At 39.7% G+C, this 23,571-nt stretch overlaps 1 protein-coding gene across 2 annotated transcripts; it reads left to right on the forward strand.

Moving 5' to 3' along the window:
• The first annotated feature begins 457 nt into the window (after positions 1-457).
• Positions 458-23,269, forward strand: mtmr11 (myotubularin related protein 11). Of its 2 annotated transcripts, XM_087805612.1 has the most exons (17): positions 458-734; positions 7,852-7,921; positions 11,493-11,629; positions 11,695-11,764; positions 12,347-12,486; positions 12,674-12,758; positions 13,936-14,083; positions 14,733-14,820; positions 14,883-14,971; positions 15,517-15,644; positions 17,191-17,269; positions 17,394-17,464; positions 19,616-19,788; positions 20,058-20,228; positions 20,292-20,510; positions 20,612-20,935; positions 21,690-23,269. In XM_087805612.1, exons 1-17 carry the CDS (start codon positions 678-680, stop codon positions 22,116-22,118), a joined length of 2,478 nt encoding a protein of 825 aa, XP_087661738.1. In that variant the 5' UTR covers positions 458-677; the 3' UTR covers positions 22,119-23,269. The 2 variants fall into 2 exon arrangements, with proteins under 2 accessions (XP_087661738.1, XP_087661739.1); XM_087805613.1 differs by lacking the exons at positions 458-734; positions 7,852-7,921 and adding an exon at positions 9,252-9,302.
• The last annotated feature ends 302 nt before the right edge of the window (positions 23,270-23,571 follow it).

The raw sequence follows: 23,571 nt of genomic DNA on the forward strand, positions 1-23,571 counted from the left end.
TCATTTGGGGTCTAGGGTTATATTTGCGTTGCAAATATCACTTCCGGCCGCCAGATGACAGCAATCATTAGGTCCACTGCAGCTTTGGAAATGAAAATTAAATCCTGCAAGATTCCTGTGATGACTGAGGACGAGAGGATACAGTCGATTTTGAGCAGCTATTACAGCTAAACGGGTGTGGGTGTGTAGTAGTATATTATGTGTGTGCATTGGTAATTCAAAACAATGCCTTCTGAAGAGTGCTTTTAATTTTTTAAAATTTCATCTAACTGTCCTTTGGACGTCATTAAATTCCAGTAACATTGGCTGAGATTTCTTAACCCTCACCAGTCACTCCTGCTGTGGGTTGTAATTTAACGTGTACTGGCCCTTTAAGAAGCCGCGTCTTTCTTCGGCTCGAGGACGAGGAAGAAAAAAAGGAGTAAACAAACGATGAACAGTCTCTCCGTCACTGACTCAGAGTCTGCTTCGGAACCGTCCAGTGAGTCGTACTGACGCGTGGAGAGACGGTTTTCCTTGAGGCTCCTGAGAGCCAGAGAGAGAGAGAGAACGATGTGAGAGAATAGTTGTTCTGTCCGGTGACACCGGCTCGCCATCATCGCTCAGGGGCCACAGTTTCCAGCAGAACATCTTCTGTTTTCAAGTTCTTCTCATTCTATTGATCCATACACACGACCATGTTGACCGGATCTAAAACCACCTTCAAAGTCAGGCAGATGCCTCCAGACATCAAGGTAAGAAGATTTTTTTTAAGAAGCTAAATGTAGATGTTTTTATGGATCATACAAGAAACTTTTTTTTTCATTGTGAAAAATGTTTATTTTCTCTCCACTGCTCGCCGTGAAGGAAGGGCGGTACATTGTACATTCCTGTGCCAGAGTGGAGATGCAGATTTGACTCCACATCAGGGTCCTCCAGTTAATGTGGGATTTAAGGTCCACATGCTAACCTAGACCCAATTTTGGACCTCAGGAAATACCCCCCAAAAAATGACCCAAAAGGCATAGATCTAAAACAGAAGAAGTGTCCTTTTGCTAAATCTTCGAACCACCAAAACAATCTTTCTTTTATACAAGAAATTAACTTTCTTTATGATCTCTTGGTCCGGATCATGGTCCGCTAGTAAAGCTCGACAGTTTATTACCTTGATTTTACAACAACCCTGACACAGGCTCACGTCTTTGACTGAACAAGCTTTCATAAGCATAATTTAATCTAAATAAATGTGTTTATTAGCATGAATAAAAGGGATTATTAAATAAAATGGAACAGTCAGTCACATCTTTGACTGAGCGTCCAGAACAGGTTTACAAACATTTAAAATAACATTCATAAACAACTTAAAGGAGTTGGAATCACAAGGTAAAATGTTCATTTATAAGTCATGACTACATCAAGTAGATCTTGTATTGAGGGGCAGAAATCGTCCTTAGACGTGGCGTCGGATCTTATTTTCCTTCAGAAACATTATGGCAACATTTTTAGGACTGTGTGATGTAACCGCGCCGTTCTGCCAAAAACAGTTGAAGAGGCGCTGAAGGAAAAATCTCATGTAGATGTTTGAGGGATTCCCTGATCAGGTAGTGTTTTAAAGGAAAGGAATGTAGAACCAAGCTTATTCTTTTCCAGCAGGTCCAGCCACACATTGTGTCCAGCGTCAGCCAGGAAGCAGGTAATGAGGCAGAAAACACTGGCCTCCATTCATGGTCCGCGGCGTCAAATGAACAGGTTTGGCCGTCTGGCTTTATTAAAGACCGACGGTCTGTCGTTGGAGGTCCCACTGAGAGGCTATTCAGCTCGTGAATGTCCTCTGTCTCATGTTGTTTTCCCTCTCTCTACTCGTGGCTCTAAAGGGTAAATTCCTTCAGGCTTCTGCACAGGAGCTTCATCCTGATTCCTAATGAATGATCTGCAGAATCCTAATGGAGTCTCAAGGATGAGCAAAGACGTGTGGTACCTTCTCCCGTGAGGATTCTCCTCCTTTAGATGCATGTGGTTCTGTGTCTTCATGTTAAAGAATCTCTCCAGGCTGTGCAGAGAAAGTAGGTTACAAGGGCTTGTTAGTGTGATGGATGGAACAAGAATGTGCTCCTCAAGAGTGCTGGCTTAAGCATGAGCTTCGCCCAAAGGTTTTTTTGTTTCTCTTGGTTATTTTCAGCAGCCGCAGGGAGAAACGGTAACAGATGCCTTTGCTTCGTTATGCCCTCGGGCCAGCCCGGTTTATATGGTCTGCTCAACATCTGTCGCTATGGAGACGTTCCTTGGAAGTTTGGAATTTGATTAATCAGAAATTAGATGCTCAGGAATGATCACGGGCTCTGGAATCCAAATGTGTAGGTGTAGAACTGCGTGTGATGTGTAGCTGTATTCACAGACCTCCCACACCATCCTGTGGGTTTCAGTGCCGCGAGCAATGAAGTGTGATCTGATCCGAGGGTGTATTCTGACCAGATGGATTCTTATTTCCGATGCAAATGTTGCCCATTCATTGATATTGGTCAACTGGAATTATGATTATAATTGGGGCCCTTTTACAAGGTCACTTTGTCAGGATTTTTATATCCATTATTCATTACTAGCAGATGATCCTAATAATAATAGATCCAATAGAGAGATTTACATGAAGCTGCTCTAGTTAATAGTGTCGTTGTGATAATGGCAAACTGGATATCAACAGCAGGGGAAAAAAAGATGAATACTTTGAAAAGCATTTAAAAATCATTTTAATTAACATGAAAACAAAAAAACGCACATCAGGAAATAACAACTATTGAGAAAAGACAAGATGATCAGGTATTCACTTGCAAAAATGATAAACCCCAAAAGTAAGCTGCAACCCAATTTGCTACAGCTTTACGTGTCAATTATTTAATTAAAATAAAGACTCTACAGCTCCATGTATTGTCGAAGCTTCAGATTTGTGGCTCATCCTAAGTAAACTGCCTGTAATTTCTTAGGTGTACTTGCTTGTCAACTTCTCTCTGCTTTAGACTGTATCCTTTATAGAAGAAAACATGTTACGTTGGGAAGCTAAAGGCCGCTAGTCATAGCTAATGGCTAATAAAAAAGGTAAGTAAGTAAGTCATTTTTATTTATAGAGCGCTTTTCCAGACCAAGGTCACAAAGCGCTTAAACAACCAAAACAATATTCAATAAAGTATATACTTTAAAGGTCAAGATAGAACTGATAACACAACAGGAGTTCCAGAAAATCAAGGAAAAGCCTGAACAAATAAAAACGTCTTAAGATGTTTCTTGAAGGAGTCAGTAGATCATCAAACACAAAGAGAGAGGAAGATCGTTCCAAAGCTTAGGAGCAACAGTCTGGAAAGATTTCTCTCCTCTGGTCCTGAACCGTGTTCAGGAACCATCAGTAGATTCTGATCCACGGACCTCAGAGCCCGAGCTGGGGTGTAAGGCTGGATCAGATCAACTCAGTACAGATAGTATTATAGCCACAGCATATAACAAAATCACTGATAACAATGCAGACCACCAGCCAGACTAGCATCAATATTCAGTTTAATACAGTATATGATGAACATCTTTACTGGCCTCTCTGAATTATTCAAGTACCATAGACTTTGATGACAGTTCCTCGTGGGGGCGGGGGTTGGAGGAGCCTGACTTGATGCTGATGTTAAGTGACAAACATGGATCATTTGCCCTTTATTTCCCACTTAATGCATCTACAAAATCCACTCCTGTTTCTAGCTCAGTGCTCATGTGTTACCTGAAGCCCTCATTTTCTTGAATCTTTCTCCCTTTAGGTTCATGTTCAGCTAAAAACCTTATGTTGTCTCGCAAGTCTGATCACAGTATAGTTTGATGAAACATGTTTGAAAAGCGTTATCGTCCAAAACAATTATGCAGCTTGTGTCCAAAGTAACAAGAGCTCCGGTCGTTCATTCTAGTTGACTTGATCTGAACCCGTTGGCTGCTTTGAAGCTCCTCGGCATGAAAGGACGCTCACTTCAAAAGCTCCACAGAAGCAGAAACGCCAAGAGGAGGGCTCGTCCAACCCCCGTTTGCCGGGGCTGAAGATCCCAGTCCGATAGCAGCGAAGATACAGAGACTTCCGAGCTAGAGCCAGACCGTGAAGTCATTTCCAGAGTCTCCGTCCTTATCGTCTTGAGCAGAACAAAGAGCTCCTCCTTAGATTTACGGTCTGTTTAGAAGCCAGATCAACTCGGCACTGGGCGATCATTAACCAGCAGGACTATTCACGAGTGGAAAGAGTGTGAAGAACAGGGAAGCATCGATCATTTGTCTACCCAGAGACGATGGACTGACACCGATAATCTCACTTCTGAGACGTCCAAAATGGACGGATTAAGTAGCGTTTTGCTGAAGAAACAATTATAAGCCACTGGCAATTTACAGCGTTACATTTTCACTTAAGTATCCACGTCTGCGGAAAGTCGTTAAGAGACTGAATTGTTCTCCAGAGAGCGAGCAAAATAAATACTTCTGCTGGAGGATTCTCTGGCTGTCGGCCACGGAGAAGTCTGGTGAACACAAGGCAACGTTTCTGTTACCCCTCCACGAGGTTTGGCTCTTTCTAGACATGCTGTGATGATAAAAGTACTATGGATTATTAGTTTTGACTCGTCTTCTTAAACATTTTTAAGTTCATTCTTGAATTAATCCTGCAAAATGATCCTTTGTTCGTTTGATAACTGGGTGCGACGGGTCAGATTAGTTTCTACACCTTAATTTGTTCAGACTTTATTGAATATTGTTTTGATTGTTTAAGTGCTTTGTGAGCCTGGTCTGGAAAAGCGCTATACAAAAAAAATTACTTACTTACTTACTTAACTAGCTCAACATGTTAAATAAATTCATATGTATCGAGGCTGAAAAGAGCGTGTAAACGTGTGGACTTGCCGACGAGTACGAAAATTTGCAGCTCATGTCATCACGTACCGTGTTGAGAAGTGTTTATCGGAGACGCATTAATGATCAATATTGCTAGAAAATGAACACACACACACACACACACAATAATTGACAAATGCATGTTTCTCAATCACCATAGTGATGATCTTGAACATGATAGTTTTTTACCTTTTCTATCAGCTATTTTTTGCGATTCAGAACAAAATGTGCAGGTTTTATAGGCTTGCTTTTGTAATAAAAAACAAAATGTGATCATCGCTTAAAGTCTTCTCTATGTGAGTCGCAGTCGACCACTATCCGATATAATCACCAGCGAGTTAACTTGTTGAATCAATTTGAAGCTTTATGGGTTTAAACTAAAGCGCGGGAAAAGCTGGTTTTCGTCATATGATCATGTGATCTCCTTGAAAAAACCCTCCTTTAAAAGCTCCATCACATGTGAAAGAACTCTTGTATTTTAAAAATGTAATACAAATTGTGTGTGTGTTGTGCAGGCGTGCCCCAAATTCTAACAAAGCACATCAAAACAAAATCAGAAAATCTTTACATCGGCTTTAAGTTACTGATTTACAGTTTGTGTTTGTCCATCTTGATGCATAGAAACCAGAATACGAATCCCGCTGTGAAATATATTTTCCATACACTAAACGTTTTTGCTGCCCTCGCCATTTTATTTGTACTTTTATCTGCCAGACCTCTAATGCTGTTCCATGAAATAGTTTGTACTTTAGCCAGTCAGTAATTATGATACTATCTGTACTTGTTGGACTGAGATAGTTGGTCTTGAAATATCTCTCAATTGTTTTGCTGAAGGGTTTTTGTGATGAAAGCTTCATAGTCACATGAAGATTACTTCTCTAACAACTGTTCCCCTTTTTCTTAAGCGGAGTTCATAACTGAAGCGTGGTCTGATCTGTAAAAGATATTACCCAAATGAAGTCTGACTTTAATGTAGAGCACGGCATTGTTAAAGAAGTGTTTTTATTAGTGTTTCCTGGGCTGAAGTTGGTCCGAACTCGTCTGCAGAAGTTTTGCCGCAGTGACACAGGGAAGCCATTAGAAAGAGGGAAACTGCAGAAGGTTGAGCAGAGCAAGAAGAACTAGGTTTGAGAGGCTGTGCTGTAAGAATTAGACGTGACATCAAAACCACACTATAAAACAAGATGAAACCTCAGCAAAACAACCTAAGAATGTCCATTTTGAAGGAGACTTCAGATAAGCTTTGTTGTTGTAGCACATGGATCTTCTTTTCATTCCTCTGATCGAATGAATGTCTGTTTTGAATCAGAAACATAACAGGCCAAAAATATTCCTTTTGAAGTGAACCGTTCTATTTCCATTGACCACAAGTTCTCGGAAATGAGATGTGTCTTGCCTGACTTTGTTATAATAGTGCATGTGTTGTTATGTTGTTATGTTGAGAAGCTACTACCTAAATGGAATGAAATGATTTATTTTCTTCTCTAGTCCCAGTGTCGGGTATCTGAAAAAACTGCCATTGAAAAAGACAGTTAATTCCATTTTTAAAAAAAACTTGCATGACCAAAGTATTTATTCAGCCTCGCCTGTAGTCGAGTGTCCTTAATTTTCAGAAGGTCAATGTCATAGAAAAGATGACTTGCATAATAAGACTCTACGCTGCCGAGAGAGAAAAGGTCAACCTCCACATGCCTCAAATACTAATAAAAAGGACCAAAAGAATTCTACTGTGGGTGTGTGTTGACTCAGACCAAACTATATTTAGTAGTAACTGTTGCCAAAATATATCTTGATTTTCAGTGGTAGCTAGAGGTAAATAATTTGATCCTCTGATCGGCTGTAAAACCAGATGCGCTGTAAATGCTTTAGTAAATGTTGCCTTTTTTATAGGTTTCTATAAATATTGTACCTCCCATATTCTCTTGATATCATATTAACTTCCCCCCTTGAGTTTTTGGATAATCCTGTTTCTTCTTAATTCTCATGTTGTGCTTGTAGTTGTGTTAAAATTGTGTTACATTGGTGTTTCCAGCCCTTGTAATCTTGGTATTTCATGGTCTGGCGGCCAATGTTGAAGTAGCCACTCTGCAAAATGTCTATCCTAACACTGTCAACTGAGTCGGATCTTTGTGTTTAAGCCGGGACGTCCTTGCTGACCAAATAAAACTGTGTTGTTTTGCGATGAAGCTGGAGGTTCAAAATGATCCAATTAATGTGAGGCGAAGCTGCCGAGGGAGCAGTTTCACCTTCTATACCGTTATCTTGGACGTTAACTGGTGTTCTTTTCTTCTTTCCGATGTCCTCTTAATCACTTTTGACACCTGTGTTTTCACCTCAGCCTCTCACGTAAACAACCGTGGCATATCATGAACCTTTAGCCTGTAAATGTAAACTGTCTCCTCCATGGGTGGTTGGTAGCAAACTTAAGTGGGTCCATATGTCCTGCTGAGCCTGCAGACTGATCAGAAATGTGTGGTTAGCGGTGTGAAGCTAAATTCAACCGGAGAGGCTCATATATACACACAGTAACAAGCCTTTTGTGGGGAGAGCAGGAAAAAACAGGCTCATGGAAACTCTCCATCATCCCGTCTGGCTTTGTCTCTTTGTGTTGGTAATGCGCCTGTTGAAGCGATTCCGCTTCTGGACAGGTGACATGACAGAATAACCATTATTTCATTTCCTGCCCTTAGTTCTGACAGGTTAACACAGCAAGAGAATTTGTAATTCGATAACTGTGTCCATCCTTTGATTGTAATGTTATTTTGTCATGATTCCTCAATAAAATACATTTCAATTCAAGTGGAAATACAAAAAATGGGAGTAAATATTTCAATTTTTTAAAAATGTTCTCTCCTTGTCCACGTCTAATGTGTGATAAAAGAATATTCATTAACACATGAATGTTCTTACTTTTGTGTGACATGTACTGCACTGCTGTCCAAGAGTGAAAATGTTTTGTTTTTTTCTGCACAGGAGAGGATGCTGAGTCAGAGCGGGGTCAGCGCAAGGAGCCGCGATGTTTTTGGACTTCGATGTCTTCCGGGTGAGATAAAGTTTATCGATCTTTGTTTTATATTTGACGCATTAAATGTACAGGAAACATAATGGACCTGATTCAGCTACAGCAGAATGAGGAACTCATTGATTTTTATCATCCTAGATGCAGATTAGTTTTACGCTCCCTCACTTAATCAGACAAAAAGCCACTTTGTGGTTTATGTTTTTGACCAAGATCCTTGAACTGTGAGCCCTTCTAAATAATATCTCACCCTGTCTTTCATATAACCTTAAGCATTTAATTCTCATGTGAGTTCTTGTCAGATACTTGCCAAACCCTGCTGACGCCACCATCACGACTTCTATATTTAGCTGATAACATTTTGCTGTGAAAGTCACACTTCACAGGACGGTCTTCTGCTATGAACCCACTGGGTCAGTCTATCTCACACGGTCAGACTCTTCCTGCTTCTATTCTAGGCCAAGGCTCGCAGCTTCGAGAGGAAGAGATGTGATTTTTATGAAAAACAAAACCTTTAATAGATTTGAAGAGAAGATTGTGATCATCTGTAATCTATCTGTCGTGGTTTGTGGACTGCTTCACTATATATATAATGCCTTTCATTGTCACCAATTATTAGTGTCTGGAAAATCTAACCACTATTTTACTTTTACAAGTTTATAAGGTAATAAAGGTTTATTTATTGAAAAAGTGTCATTTATAATAATGGAAGCTAGTTAGCTCTTTTGTGTAGCAACGACCACTATGTGGTGTTTTTTTTACTTTGAATATTGATGCAACACCACTCTCTTAGACTATGTGGATATTACTTTATTAACCCTTGAGAAACTTCCCAAGTTTTGACAGATTTGACAACATAGGCGCTATATAAATAGAGATTATTATTATTATTATTATTATTATAATACATTGTTATGTATGAAACATAAATCCAGCATAAAAATGTTTTAATTATTTACACAAACACTCAACAAAAACTAAATTGAACACCAATAAATAAAGTTGATTCAATTTAAAAATGTGACTTAATGTATTCTAAATTCTGAAAACGTACATGGGTTTATTTATTGAGAGTGTGTCGAGATAACAGTGAGTGACTTCTTACTGTTCACAAGTGTAAAGACAATTTGTTAACGTTCAGACACAGGATCAGATGAAAGATCTCAAGTGTCTCTATTTAAGCGTCACTTTCTCTGCAACATTTAACACTGTACACGTGATATCCTTTACTCACTTAAGTTTATGTAAATTAATGTTTTTATGCAACCTTGTAACGTCGAGCATCGCATGAAAGTATCGTGTCATAAAGAACCGTCATGTTCTCGTGTGACGGCTCAGAGCTGCAGAAACTGAGCCAGCCTGTGGGAGGCCTGACGCTCAGGACTTCTCAAACAGACATGAAACGGTAGATCATGCACCATTTTACTGCTGTCAGAAGGTAGAGGGCGTTGATGATGGGACTGAGACTTCCTTCAGAGTCTATTTTAGATCCATGTTTTGTCCTTTCTTTTATAATCTATACTGTAGGTCACATGTCGGGTGTACAGAATATCAATCGGCTTTAGTGCACAAGTGACGGGTGGTAGCTTCGAATGTACCAATCTTAGAACCTTATTTACTTTTGTTTGAGTTTATTTGTTTTTTAATAAATACAGATGGCGAGTTCAGATTTAAAAAAAAAAATTATTTGTAACAATGGTAAATAAATAAACCCCTTTGGTTTTGTGACCAGCCCGTTTTGCAGATATGAAAAAGATTAGAAGATAGTGTCTCAAGTCTGACGTGGCTCGGGTGAGCCACTGGTAAATAAGCTCAATGTTATACCGAACCAAAGACCATTTTTGTTATTTTCTATCCTCTAATTTACAGGTGCGGTGAGTGAGAATGACTAGAAACATACTCAAATTCGGTAGTTAAAACTTTTCCCATTGTATTTTATGTTCAGCATTTATATGAAGGTCCTATTATGCTCTGCATTGTGTTTAGTTTTTACCATCCCATATTCTTGCCATCGTGTCATCCTCAATTCTACTTTAGAAATTATTTGTTTCGTAATTGAATAAATTGGATTAGTTAGATACTTTGCGCTTGATGGATCTACTGAGTCTTTTAAGAAACATCTTAAAACATTTTTATTTGTTCAGGCTTTTGCTTGATTTTCTGGAACTCCTGTTGTGTTCTCAGTTTTATCTTGACTTTTAAAGTATATACTTTATTGAATATTGATTTGATTGTTTAAGCGCTTTGTGACCCTGGTCTGGAAAAGCGCTCTATAAATAAAAATTACTTACTTACTTACTTACTTCTACTAACAGGTTTGACACAGATTCTGTTTTTGTAGCCAAGTTGTATAACTCTTATGGCTCTAAAGATCACTTGAAGAAGTTAAGAGCATTTCTTGCATCATATTCTTGACAACTCAACTTGTTTTTTATCCCTTGTCAAACACGACAACCCAAGTGAGAGAGAAAGTAGACCCTGAATCCTTGTTCCTTTCTTTGTGTCGTCTAAAGTGCAAAACCTTTCAGCCTAAAATGTTTCCAGCTGGGGAGACTTTTGAACACGCCGGCCAAAAGCAGCAGATTGTCTTTGTGAACCTCTGGCTGATGTTTTGTCATTGCAATATCACTAAATGTATAATCTTAAAGTGTTCTTGTTTTTTCTCACCCAAGATTTTGTGAGTGTTAAAAATGCTAAAAGGTAAAAATAAAAATAAGATGACAGAGCAAAGGCTTACATTTCAGGCGTATCTGATAATTTTCTAAATGACAGCGTTGGAATCACAGTGTTTGTTTCTGAATAAACAGGAAAGCTTCAGACGACGGAATTCCCCTCTGGGATGCAAATGAAAGAACAACGTTGCACAGACATGCTTCACTGCCGCATGTACAATTCAGGAATTTTGGTTTCCTAAGAATGTTTTCAATCTCAAGTGAGAATGGATAATATTTGCCTTTTCTCCAACTGAAGAGCTGAAAAAAAACAACCTTTTTTTCTGCTACAGACTGTTGCCATGGAAGCTTCCTCTCTGGCTGCCAAAGACTTTGATCCTGTTGGAGAATGTTGTAAATGTTCACTTTCACAGGATTTTCTCTAAGTGTGTGAGAAGCACTTTTTCTATTAATTTATGCTGCTCTCTCTGTGTTCATGTTTGAGCTCTTTCAAGTCAAGGTTTGCTTTCTTTTTAGAGGGTGTGTTCTCAAGATTCAAACCAAAAGAAAGAATGTGCTGTTTACTTAAATGTCCAGTTTTAGCTTCATGGTCATCTCTGGTCCAGGAACATCTCGGGATCCAACAGCTTAAGCGGAATATTAAATGAATGAAACATCACCAAGAGGTGCTTCATATGATTAAATGGAAACAACAGATAATTAAAGTAAGCAAGCTGTCATTGTTCCTCTTCCTGTGTGTTCGCCTGGACTGGGTCTTCAAAACAATATGTCGAGGATGTTCCTTGTCACACCCTCTGTTGTGTCTTAGTATCCACTCACTTCCTGTTTTGAAGAAGCAGCCATATATATAAACAGAAGAAGAATTGTTATGCAATTTTTGGAAAAATGATGCCATTTCCTAAAGTGTTTTATGTCACGACCAGGCGAGTGTGTTCTTCAGAGGGCCGTCATGGTGAGGAAGAAGTTGACGGCCGGTGAAGGGCGAGGGTGGCTATCGGGAACTCTCTTCTGCACACATTACAGGGTGGCCTTCGTGCCGCAGGACAGTCCCAACCCTGACGTGAGTCTCCAGAACATGTACTCGAACCAGGCCATCATCAATGCATGTTGTTTCAAACATTGCAGGACAATGTCGACCCGGTCCTGTTAGGAGATCATGATGTCGCTCTGGCATCTATAGAAAAAGTGGTGGTTGGTAAGTATTTCTCAATTATCTTGTGTATTTCAACAGATTTATTTGTCATTAATTATTAATAGAAATGTTGGATCAGACTAAATATATGATATTTAGTAACACAGTTGTCTAAAGTGAGGATCTAAATTATGATCAAAGCCTCATACACTGCAGATAAAGATAAAAACCTTTCTTCACCGTTTATGTTTCTATGATTAAAGTTTGTTTAATTTTTTCTCCGGGAGAGAAATAAAAAGTGTGGGTTTAAACTGGTGATGAATGTTATGCAGAAAAGAAGGATATACAGAGCTCGGTGTCTAAAACTCCTCCAGCATTCTCAGCCTATAGCAGCTAAGATAAACAGTTAGGTTAGTTATAGGCTTTATCGAAAAGTAAGGTTTAAAGATTGTTCTTAAACATAGTGTCTGCCCTCCGGACTGAAACCGGTAGTTGGTTCCACAGCAAAGGGGCTTGAAAACTGAAGGCCCTGGCTCCAAATCTACATTTAGAGATTGTTTACGTATGAGATTTGATTTGTGGTATAACTAATAGATCCGAGTGTAAGGATCGTTCGAAGGTTTCATCTGAGCCCCTTTGTTGCAGTGGGACCGAACAGGACCAAACTAGTGACGCCAAACTCTTCTCTCAAGTTTACACCTGAGGAGCTGGTTCTTTACTGCCGCGACCTCCGCGTCATCTGCTTCCTGTTTGACCGACTCACTCCCGACACTCAGGTCCTAGAGGTGGGTCTTGGAGAATACGAATGAATTAACTCAAAGACCTTCATACACCAGACACTTCACGGAATGGGGGTTACATATTGTATTGTTTTTGAGTGTGTTTGTTGTGTGTATAACTGCACAGCATTCAAGCAGAAGTTTATATGTGACGCCAAATGTCCTGTTGATGGATCACTGTGGGTCCCTTTAGATGACCTACACCATCGCCAAGACCTACCAGCCTCTCAAACCCGGGTCAGTGTTGTCTTTCCAGAACGCGGCTCTAGGGAGTGTGGGTGAGTAACTGATAAATAAACGTCATACATGTGCACAAGGTTCTTTGCCAGGCAGGTTAAGAGTGCGGTCTCTAGGATTCACTGAGTCTGCAATTTTTTTAATAACATGTTTCATTTATTTGTTGTAGGGAAATCTTTTTTATGAGGGGAAACAAAACCCAAATGACTCTCTGAAGTCAGTCTTGATTTTCGGCGCGGTTAAAACTTGAAAAAAAAAAAGAACCAGTGCCATTATTGTAGTGAGTACCTCTACTGATCTGTCTTTTCAAACAATAACTAAAACAAGTGTTAAATTGCTGAGGAGTCATTTTGCCCTGTCTTTGTGAAGCTAGGTAAAAAATAACCTTTTCTTGTTTTAATATTTTTGTTTGATTTATTTAAATTTGTTGGTACAATCATGTAAAAAGGTGATTATTCTTCAAAGATAATTGTAATGCAATCAAATACTAGCTCCTGTGTGTGTATGATGTGACTAACAGCTGACAGAAAAGAAAATATAGAACGCCTAAGAGCTCTTCTTAACCTAAACCCATTGCTAACTGTTTTTCTCCCTATTGTTTGTTCATACAAATACATTTTTTTAACAGACATTAATATCTACCTGAAAATTGAAGAAAACAAGGTCTTAAAATCGTTTTTTTTTTACACAAATTAAATTAAAGCTATTTAAAAAAAAATAAACAAGAGAATATGGGGTATTTTTTGATGACAAATGAAGCATTTATAATTTCATTAGGACTAGATTTTCAGGCTGTCATAAGCAGTCACGACAACTCAAATGTTTGATATGAAGAAACATGTTGGGGAACAACGTGTACATTATCCTACACCGTATTCTCACCTAGATCAGGCTGCACATCACTGTCAGCTGTCACATTAATAATGCAGACGCTCTCTTCAAAGCATCGAACCAGACGACCTACATCTCAACTTTGTCCCGGGGTCAAGTGTGGTCAGTGTGTGGTCAGTGTGTGCCTGACACCACCCGGTGAAGAAATATAAATATATACTGTATATATAGTTATTGCATCTTTATTCTTCTGCCTTCACTCGTGTCAGTCTGCATTATCCAGATGCAGAATTCAAGCACGCTCAAATATATTTCATGCATTAAGTCTTGTTTTGGAGACTGTGAAAGATGAACTGCTGAGATCATGAAATCTGCTCTCACCTCCAGAAATGAAGCAGTTTCTAAGCAACCGTCGCAGAGACTCCCACATGAACTGGTTCGAGTCGTCCGCCGAATGGGAACAGGAGCTGGAGCGCTGCGGTGCCGTCGGCTGGAGAGTCAGCTCCGTCAACGACCGGTTCGAAATGTCCACCAGGTGAAATAAAAACTCAAGATTCATGGAATTAAACATTGTGACGCGGATGACGTTTGTTTGGAAGTCAAAGTATTTCATTATATTTGACGAGACTTGTTTAAATGTGTATGTTTATTTTCTTTTTCTGAGACGTTTCTCTTGACTCTTAATAATTGTATTTGATATATTACTAAATGTAGAACATGTAATTAAGATTTACTCCTCAGTCTGCTTCTCTTTATCCTTTAATGACTTTAGAATAGCTCAGGTTATGATGTTTGAAGTTTTTATTTTCAAACCATTTCCAAATCTGTGTTAAGTGAAGATGTAAAAATATCGATTTAAATATAAATTATAAATTAAAAGATACAATTGTTTTCAATTCAATTGTATTTAAAGTGTCTTATCATAACAAAGTAATCTCAAGATCTTTACAGTTTAAATTTGTCTATATGAAGAAAAAGAAAAACGGATCCCGGCGACTCAACTTATGTATTGTCGAAACTATGAATTAAATGAAGAAAGATAAATACAATTTAAATAAGAAAATAAAAGTGACCGTACATTTCTAATAAATAAATGTAGTTGTGATGTTCTTTTTGATTTGTTACATAAGGTGTAAAGGTTGAAAAATGTTCTTTGACTCTGTCTAAACTTCTTTTCCCCGCAGTCTTCCGAGGTTCATTGCTGTTCCTCAGAAAGTGTTCGACACTGAGCTGAAGAAAAGCTTCGCACACTTCAACGGAGGACGCATCCCTGTGAGTTGTTGGTTAACTTATCGTCGACTGGCCTAACGTTAATCTTTTTATTTTCATCTCAGCGCTGGTGTTGGCGACACCCTCGGGGCAGTGATCTCCTGCGCATGTCCAGCTTCCAGAACAACATCTACCACGAGAAGGACGACATCAGGTGTGTGTTCTGAGCTGTGACCACTGACTGATTCATTGCTGATGTCCATGTTGTCACTGCTTGTTTTCTGAAGAATAAATAGAACATGTACGGAAATAACTTCCAAGCTGTCACCATCGTTTCTAAAATAAGCTTCAAATTACATAACATAATCTACTGTAATGTTGAAGTCCTCGCATCTCAGAAATGTTTCAATGTATATAAATGATGTGAATTTGTAGTGGGAAGCTTTTATTTAATGAATATAATATTAGTCATTTTCTCAAAAGTCATCATCATCATCAGAGCCCACTATTGGTTGAGTGTAAAAATTCATTCCTGTGAGGAAAAGTGCACTTTTATCTTCATCTCACGCATGTTTTACTCTGGATGTCTTGGGGAAATAATTAGGAAAGTCGGAATATTACTAAGTATCAGTTTATACGCCATCAATTTTAACGTGAATTATGTTTTTCTGGCTCCAGAAATCCAACCCTCGGGTCTAGTGAGAGCAGAATCAAAGCAGCGTTGAGTCTGGTTTGACAGCAGCATGTGATCTTCTGCAGGAATCTGGAGCTGATCCTGTTTGGTTGCCAGTCGTCTCTGTGTGTGGTGGTGGAACTGGGCGAGGAGCTGCCGTCACCGGCCGACGTCCAGCTGGCACACGGCCGCCTCCGAGCGCTGTGTCTGGGAGGTGAGCGCCTCACATGAAGTCCCACGTACATCCACTCAAACCCTCATTGAGGCGTTTAAATACATCTGTGCCTAGTATCACTATACTTTGATTAAGTATTATTTTAAATTATTATAGTATAATCCATTTAGTAAAGCTGTGAATTATATCCCTTCATAATATTCCTAATTTATATCATCTTGTATTATTATTATTTTATTATTATATTGTATTATTATATCATCTTATATTATCATTATATCATCTTGTTCTTTCTCTTTATTTCTCTTTGTTCTTGTTCTTATTTTATTTTTATTTATTTTTTAAGAAAAAATGCTGTATTTGCTGTGGCTAATTGGAAAAAAACCCAATTTCAATCAATAAAGTTCTACCTAACCTAACCTAACCAATCTATATAATTCTAATAATATTTTAACTTGGTGACGGTCGCAGTGGTCAGCCCGACAAACCTCACAGCAAAAGTTTGTATGTTCTCACTGTGGGTTTACTCCAGACACTCTCGTTTCCTCCTACAGTCCAAAAACGAACAGGATTTATTGGGAACTTGGGCATCCTATTCAGGGTGTCCCCCAAAAATTGTTCAATATTTTCATAATTTTTTCGAGTTTATAACAAAAAGTTGCCTATTTATGATTTCCTTAGTTGTGATTTGTGGTCAAGAGTTTGGTCTCACAAGCTTCAGTGGGAAAATCTTCATTGTTGTTTTTGTCAAGAAGTCACGCACAGCACATTCCCCTGTCAGAGCAGGGATTACAATCCTATGTTAGTGGACTAACACTGGGTTTTTAAAATGCTGACCCCTGTCCATTGCTCTGTCTCACGCACGCACACACACACACACGCACGCACACACAAACACGCACACGATTCACAACGTGTTGGTCTTTTGTGTAGAATCCTTCACATCGATGTGTTCAGGTACTAACCTGGAGCTGGACTGGTTTGAACCCTGGTCTGTAAAAAGAGATTTACAAATATAAACGACTTAATTACACAACAGCTGCTGTGAATCATGACATGTCGAGGCAGAACATGTGTGTGTAGTGGTTTCAAGTCGTCCCTTGATCTTCCCCCTCTTTGATTTTCCAGAATCTCAGTCTTTTTTGAGCAGAACTGTAACGATAAAAAAAAAAAAATGAATGATAAGTAAGTAAGTAATGGTTATTTCTAGACCAGGGTCCAAAAGCGCTTTAACTATCACAAACAATACACAGTTACAGTAGATCTAATCAAATAGTTGACATATAATTCTAATATACTGTAGTTTCAACCAAAACAACATGATCCTTTACTAATGGCACATGCAACTATGATAGTAAACGTATAGATAGCACACAAAAAAATCTAATATAACATCATTCACTAGAACAAGATCAGGCTGGAACTGAACATAGTTTTCGTCCGACAACCCAAACTCGACTTTACTAAAATAAAACAGTTGGGATAGAAATTAAAAGTTATATTAATACAATATAATAACATACAAATTATTAATTAATCGCCATCATTTGGCACCTCTTTCATTGGAAACATGTTTGTCTTCCAGATCTTTCCACTTCAGTGACGGTGCCTGACGACAAATGGTTGTCTACTTTGGAATCGACACGTTGGCTGGACTACACCAGGTAACCCATCACAGAAATTCAGAAGTTTTCAGGGATGATCCTGACAAATAAAACCATCTTTTTTATTGTGATGGTTGTGTATTTTTGCCACATGATTAGTTCTCAAGTGTGGGTCTGTGTGCAGGGCCTGTCTGAAGAAGGCGTCGGAGGTAGCCTGCCTTCTTCGCAGCGGACACCTGACTGTAGCGCTGCAAGGTGAGTCATGTGACGCTGGATCAGCTTGTGTTATTCAGTCCATTCATTATTCACGTCACCTCCCCCTCATTAAAGCCTGATCGGGGCTCACCCTGCGCCCTGTGTAGCAGGGACTAGCACCTTCCACTGACCACTGCATATATGTTCACAACATTTGAGTTTTTTAATTGTAAACGTTGTCGTCTTATCATTGTAAACGTTGTCGTCTTATCACACGTGATCTCAACTTGGAAATATTTCCTTTTGGTGTTTTTCTGACCCTTCGCCGGGGACGAATCATGAATATTATAGGTGTTAACTATGAATAATTTAGTGCTTCACTCTGAAAAAATTGGTGCACAAGGATGCTTTATATTTATAGTTGATTCAGAAAAGAAATGAACACAAAAGTTTAGAAAACATTTAATAATTAACACTGACCACAATGATAAATATTTATAAAACTACTTGCTATAGAAATGAGAAAAATGTGCTGCAGTAACAAAACGAAACAAAGTTAAAATTTAAAGTATTAAAGTTATTAATAATAACAATAATAATAATAATAATAATAATAGTTATTAGTATTAAAAGGTAAACGAAGACACACAGTCGACAAATCACCCACACAATGATTACAACAATCTGTATTGCCAACAAAATCCATAGCAACATCGACCTGGGGTGAGCAATTATAATTCTTTAAGGGCCACATTCAATTCTGTGAACGTCGTTAGGGGCCGTCAAGCAAAAAGAAAGACGAGAAAATGTTTTTCAAAACATATCTTCAATTAACTTAAAAAAAAAAAAGTTAATTAAGGGATTAATATAAACTTTAAAAATGACACACAAGAAAGGAGGGAAAAAGTAAATAAGTGTATAAATGTCAATGAATAATAAATACAAAATAAATGTGTTAATGCATTAGAACCATTTATTTAACTCTGACGTAGATGATTAGCAAAATAAGCTTAGAATAGCCTATGTATACGTGTTGCTTTAATAAACAAGCTGCTGCTATATTTATTGAAAAGTCCACAAAATTCAACACCTGCTACAACGACAAACGAACTGCATCAGCTTTGCCACCGAAGTGATCGTGTGTCACTCGTGTCCTGTTTGCTCGTCCACGGATCAGCATCCTGTTGCAGCAAAAGTGACTCACGAGTGACTTTCACTCCTTTAGAAAACTCACCTGCGGAGCGATTAGTCAGCGTGTTATTGACGGACAAGTCAACGTAACCGAGTCAAAGAACAGATGCTGATGGTCATGTGACGCTGAATGGCTCAGTCCAGGAGCTGTCGAGGACAAACGAGGCCATTCAAAAATTGATGCTTATGTGGAAAATCTCTCATTAGTTTTAAATCTTTTTGTGGTGACCCCGTGTGTCTGAAAAGTGTACCGTATTTTCCGGACTATAAGTCGCAGTTTTTTTTCATAGTTTGTCCGGGGGTGCGACTCTGGAGCGACTTATGTGTGAAATTATTAACACATTATTACCGGTATATCATTTCACATGTTATTTTCACACTAAACCTCAAGAGGGCGCTCTAGGCCTGTGTTGATAATTTCTACGTAGAAGAGGAAGCGCCGCATCTTCTACCTCCGGAGTTAGCAGAGTTGTTTTAAAGTGACACCGAGGATGAAGATTTCATTGGATTTTAGTTATTTGGAGTTACACGGATGGTTTGGTAAACTTCTTAGCATGTTATTTATGCTATAGTTATCTGAATAACTCTTAATATGTTATGTTAACATACCAGGCACGTACCCAGTTACATGTAACGTAACGTACAATTATTCAGCCTGTTGTTGCCTCTATTCTATTTTTATTTTAAATTGTCTTTCAATATGACATGTCTGTTCTTGGTGTTGGATTTTATCAAATAAATTTCCCCCAAAAATGCGACTTATATATGTTTTTTCCTTCTTTATAATGCATTTTATGGCTGGTGTGACTTGTACTCCGGAGCCACTTATAGTCCGGAAAATACGTCAACTGCAATTCGGTTAGTTCTGATGCGCCATTGCCAAATGCAGCATGTACATTTTTTTTATTTTTTTTTACAAAGATGGAAGAGAAGGCTTTTTTTGTGTCTGTTTCTTGTTGGTGGTTGGACTTTTGAAGTCCGACAATCCGAACAAACTGTTCTTATGGTGTGTGTGTCCAGAAACCGAGGACCGGGACCTAAGCTGTGTGGTCTGCAGTCTGGTGCAAGTGATGTGTGACCCCCACTGTCGCACCCAACGCGGCTTCCAGGGTCTGGTGCAGAAGGAGTGGGTCACCGCCGGCCATCGCTTCTACAATCGCATTAACTATCACCGTGACAACGACAAGGAAGAAGTAGGAACACTAATTCAGCAATACATACGCGGGTCGTAGTAATAAAGTCAAGCTAAATGTTATTATTGCATTGTATTTTATGTACATCTTTTCTCAAATCTGATATATAAGCCTTTTATACAAATGGTTATCTTATGTTCATTTAAATCTTTTTGAGGGGCAATAAATGTGCACAAAAATGACAAAAGTGTCCTTCACAATAAAATTGTTAGTGTGACCTTGACCTTATGAATATGTATTAGATTTAATCTCCTTCTCTCATCATCCAGGCTCCGATCTTCCTGCTCTTCCTGGACTGTGTCTGGCAGCTCTGGTCCCAGTTTCCCTCGCGCTTCCAGCTGACGGACGACTTCCTGTTGGCGCTTCATGACAGCGTTCACCTGCCGCTCTTCTCCAGCTTCCTGTCCAACAGTCAGCGAGAGAGGTGTCGACGCTCTCAGGTAACACACCCTAATATACACACACCCGTCACACAACTGTCACACACTTCTGTCCCCCTGCAGGGCCTCGGCCAGTCCTACACCCCCAACAATAGTTGGAGAGGCAGCTTCAGCACCGACTCGTCTTCGGACCACTCCGACCCGCCTTTGCCCCCCGTGTGGGACTGGGCCCTTCAGTACAGCAGGCAGAGACAAACCAGGTTCACGCAACCCGTCCCCCCCCTCGCCCCGCAGCAGCCCCTCCTCAATGGAAACCTCAACACCAACCCAGACGCCCACAGAGTGAGTAGATCTTTTCCCACTCTGGCGCCCTCTAGCGTTCGTTGCCTCCACAAGTGAAGTTTACCATTTTTTCCCCACATTCTTGTGTTTCTCCGGACCAGCTGACAGACACGATTCCAGGCTCCGTTTTCCTCCTCTCGAAGGGAATTTTCTCCTGTCCGGCAAACCTGCCGCCCTGGCGCAGCAACGGCGGCAGCACCGGCGTTTACAAAAAGAGCCACAGGAGGGCGCCGTCCTCCGAGGGCGTGCCGGGTCTGGAGAGTCTGCTCAAAGCCTGGACTCTGTCAGAGACTCCACACACCCTCGCCCCCAGCTCCGGAAGTCGGGGACCCCTGGACCCCTACGAGCCTTTGCTGCCTTTGCTCATAGGACCCTGCATGGGTGTGTGGCGCGAGTGCTACCTGCGGGGGGCGCTACATGCACAGGTGGGTGGAGGAAAAAAACTATTAGAGGAGACGCCCAAACTGCACGCAGATTAAATGCACAACAAACTAACAACTGTATTACAAATGTAATATTCAATGATATTTTAAGAAACAAATAATATATAATTTGTTATACACGGTTCAGGACCAGAGGATCGACTGACTCCTTCAAGAAACATCTTAAGACATTTTTATTTGTTCAGGCTTTTCCTTGATTTTCTGGAAATCCTGTGTTGTTCTCAGTGTTATCTTGATCTTTAAAGTATATACTTTATTGAATATTGTTTTGATTGTTTAAGCGCTTTGTGACCCTGGTCTGGAAAAGCACTATATAAATACAAATTAATTACTTACTTACTTATATTTCTCAAATTGTCAAGTACAAAGAAGTTAATTAAAAAAAAAAACATGGTCAATTTACCATCTTTTTTGAAGGACATAAAATACAAACTATTGAGAAAGAGAGAATAACCTCCTGACACAAAGGGTTTTATTTGAGAAAGAAGTAAAGATTACCATGAGTAGAAAATACTACTTTAAGCACTTTGTGACCCTGGTCTCGAAAAGCGCTATATAAATAAATATTACTTACTTACTTACTTACTTACTAATGGTTATCTAACATGGGATAATTTTACGTCCTTAAACGTATTATTAAGGTTAAAGGAGACTTTAAGAACCTAAAATACATTTTTCCTGTTCTATTGTCGCAGCAGAATTAGTTCTTTGTCGTTCAAGTCTCTTCTGTCCTCAGGCCTTCTCTCACCCCATCTCTGCCAACCACCTCCACCCGGTGGAGCGTCTGGCGCAGGAGGTGCAGCAGCTCATGGACAAACTATCCGGTCGTGGCACCGACGCGGATCCAGACCCGTCCGCCCAAACCCCCGACCCCCCGCGGACCGACACCAACATGAACCACAACACCAACAACGGCACCTTTTTGTTCCCGGCGTCGAGGTCCCAGAGCTCGGCCGCTCCTAGGAATGCACCTACCTCCGCCCACCACCAGAGGCGCCCCACCTCCACGGCCCCCGCCAGACTCGGGCACAGGGAGCGCAGCGGCAGCAACAAGCACACCTTCCTGTTCGGACACACTTCGGGGTCCGAGACCGAGACCAAATATTTTCCGGCGCCAAGGAACGCGAAGGTGGCGAAGAGCAACGACTCCTCCGTCGTCTCCTGAAGACCCAAAGAGAAGTTATCTGCTCAGTGGCTTCGTTTTCTGAGGAACTTTGACTGGATTGAATAGAACTGTGTCATGGAGGAGGATCAAGCCTCTGTGAACATCCTCGCGAGGTGTTCCCGCGCTAGAGTGACTGCAGAAGAGGGTCAGTCCAACAGAACCGTTCATCCTCAATGTGACGACATCTTCATGCTGATGGTGACACACTCTTTACTTCTGAGTCATTTTTCCATGTCAAGGTTGTTTTTTTTTTTTTAAAACAACCTTTTAAGGAGCAAGTGACGCATCATCATCACTCCTCCCAATCTATCTTTAGACTTTATTAACTACTGCAAATATAAATCATCATTAATAATTTCATTTAAAAAAGGCTCTCGGTTGTATTCTGGTAAAAAAAAAAAAAAAAGCTAAAAGTCTGACAAGATAATGATTTCTATTTTCATATTTAATACTCGCAAACACACTTAAGTAAAGTAAAACAGATCATTATGTCAAATAAATGAAGTTTGACTAAATTGATTTAACTTATGCTTCCTTTGAAATAATGTAACTTGAAATGTAAAGTGTTATTGAGTACGACTCAGCTCCGGTTTCATCACACAAGCTTGTGATTACTGGTGTTTTTTCTTGTGTTCTTGTGCGCGATCACATCCACAAGAGTTTAGTTCAGCAGCCGACTGGGCTGGAGCGAGGAATTTAGGACACGCAAGTTATTTTGGTTCGGCTCTGTTATCAGCCCACTTTCCTGCTCCGGGCCCACCAGACCCAGTTTCAGCTCTGTGTGTCTCGATGATGTTTCAAATCCTGCTGGAATCGATTATTCCTGCAGGTGATCACATGTGTCGTTGTTGTTCCTCCACCGATTGTTGAGCTATATTAGTATGCAGCCAGTATTCGGGTCACAGCCTGACGGGGCGTGTTTGGGTTGTTAAGTAAAAGTCCCAGAACCAGACTGAGCTGGATCTCCAGGTCTCTCTTGTCCAGGTACCTCAGAAGACTTCACCACAGCAGGACGATCGTCGCTTGAACCTGTCGGCATCTTTTTATTATTATTATTATTAGGTACAAACCCGATGTCATCTTTGCCTGATGTAAATATACTTTTTTTGTATCTGCATGTTTTGATCAATAAAACCATTTATTGTTCAGTTCACTCTGGTTATAACAAACGACTTCAAGCTTGAACTAAAAGATATGACTCCTTTAAGAAACATCTTAAGACGTTTTTATTTGTTCAGGCTTTTCCTTGATTTTCTGGAACTCCTGTTGTGTTCTCAGTTTTATCTTGACCTTTAAAGTATATACTTTATTGAATATTGTTTTGATTGTTTAAGCGCTTTGTGACCCTGGTCTGGAAAAGCGCTATATAAATAAAAAATACTTACTTACTTACTTATATATGGACACAGTTCACTGTATATCGCTTACACACGTTTTTTTTTTCTACTCACTC

This window comes from Callionymus lyra, chromosome 13 (genome assembly GCF_982586985.1).
Source record: "Callionymus lyra chromosome 13, fCalLyr1.hap1.1, whole genome shotgun sequence".
In the NCBI taxonomy this organism is placed as follows: Eukaryota; Metazoa; Chordata; class Actinopteri; order Syngnathiformes; family Callionymidae; genus Callionymus; species Callionymus lyra.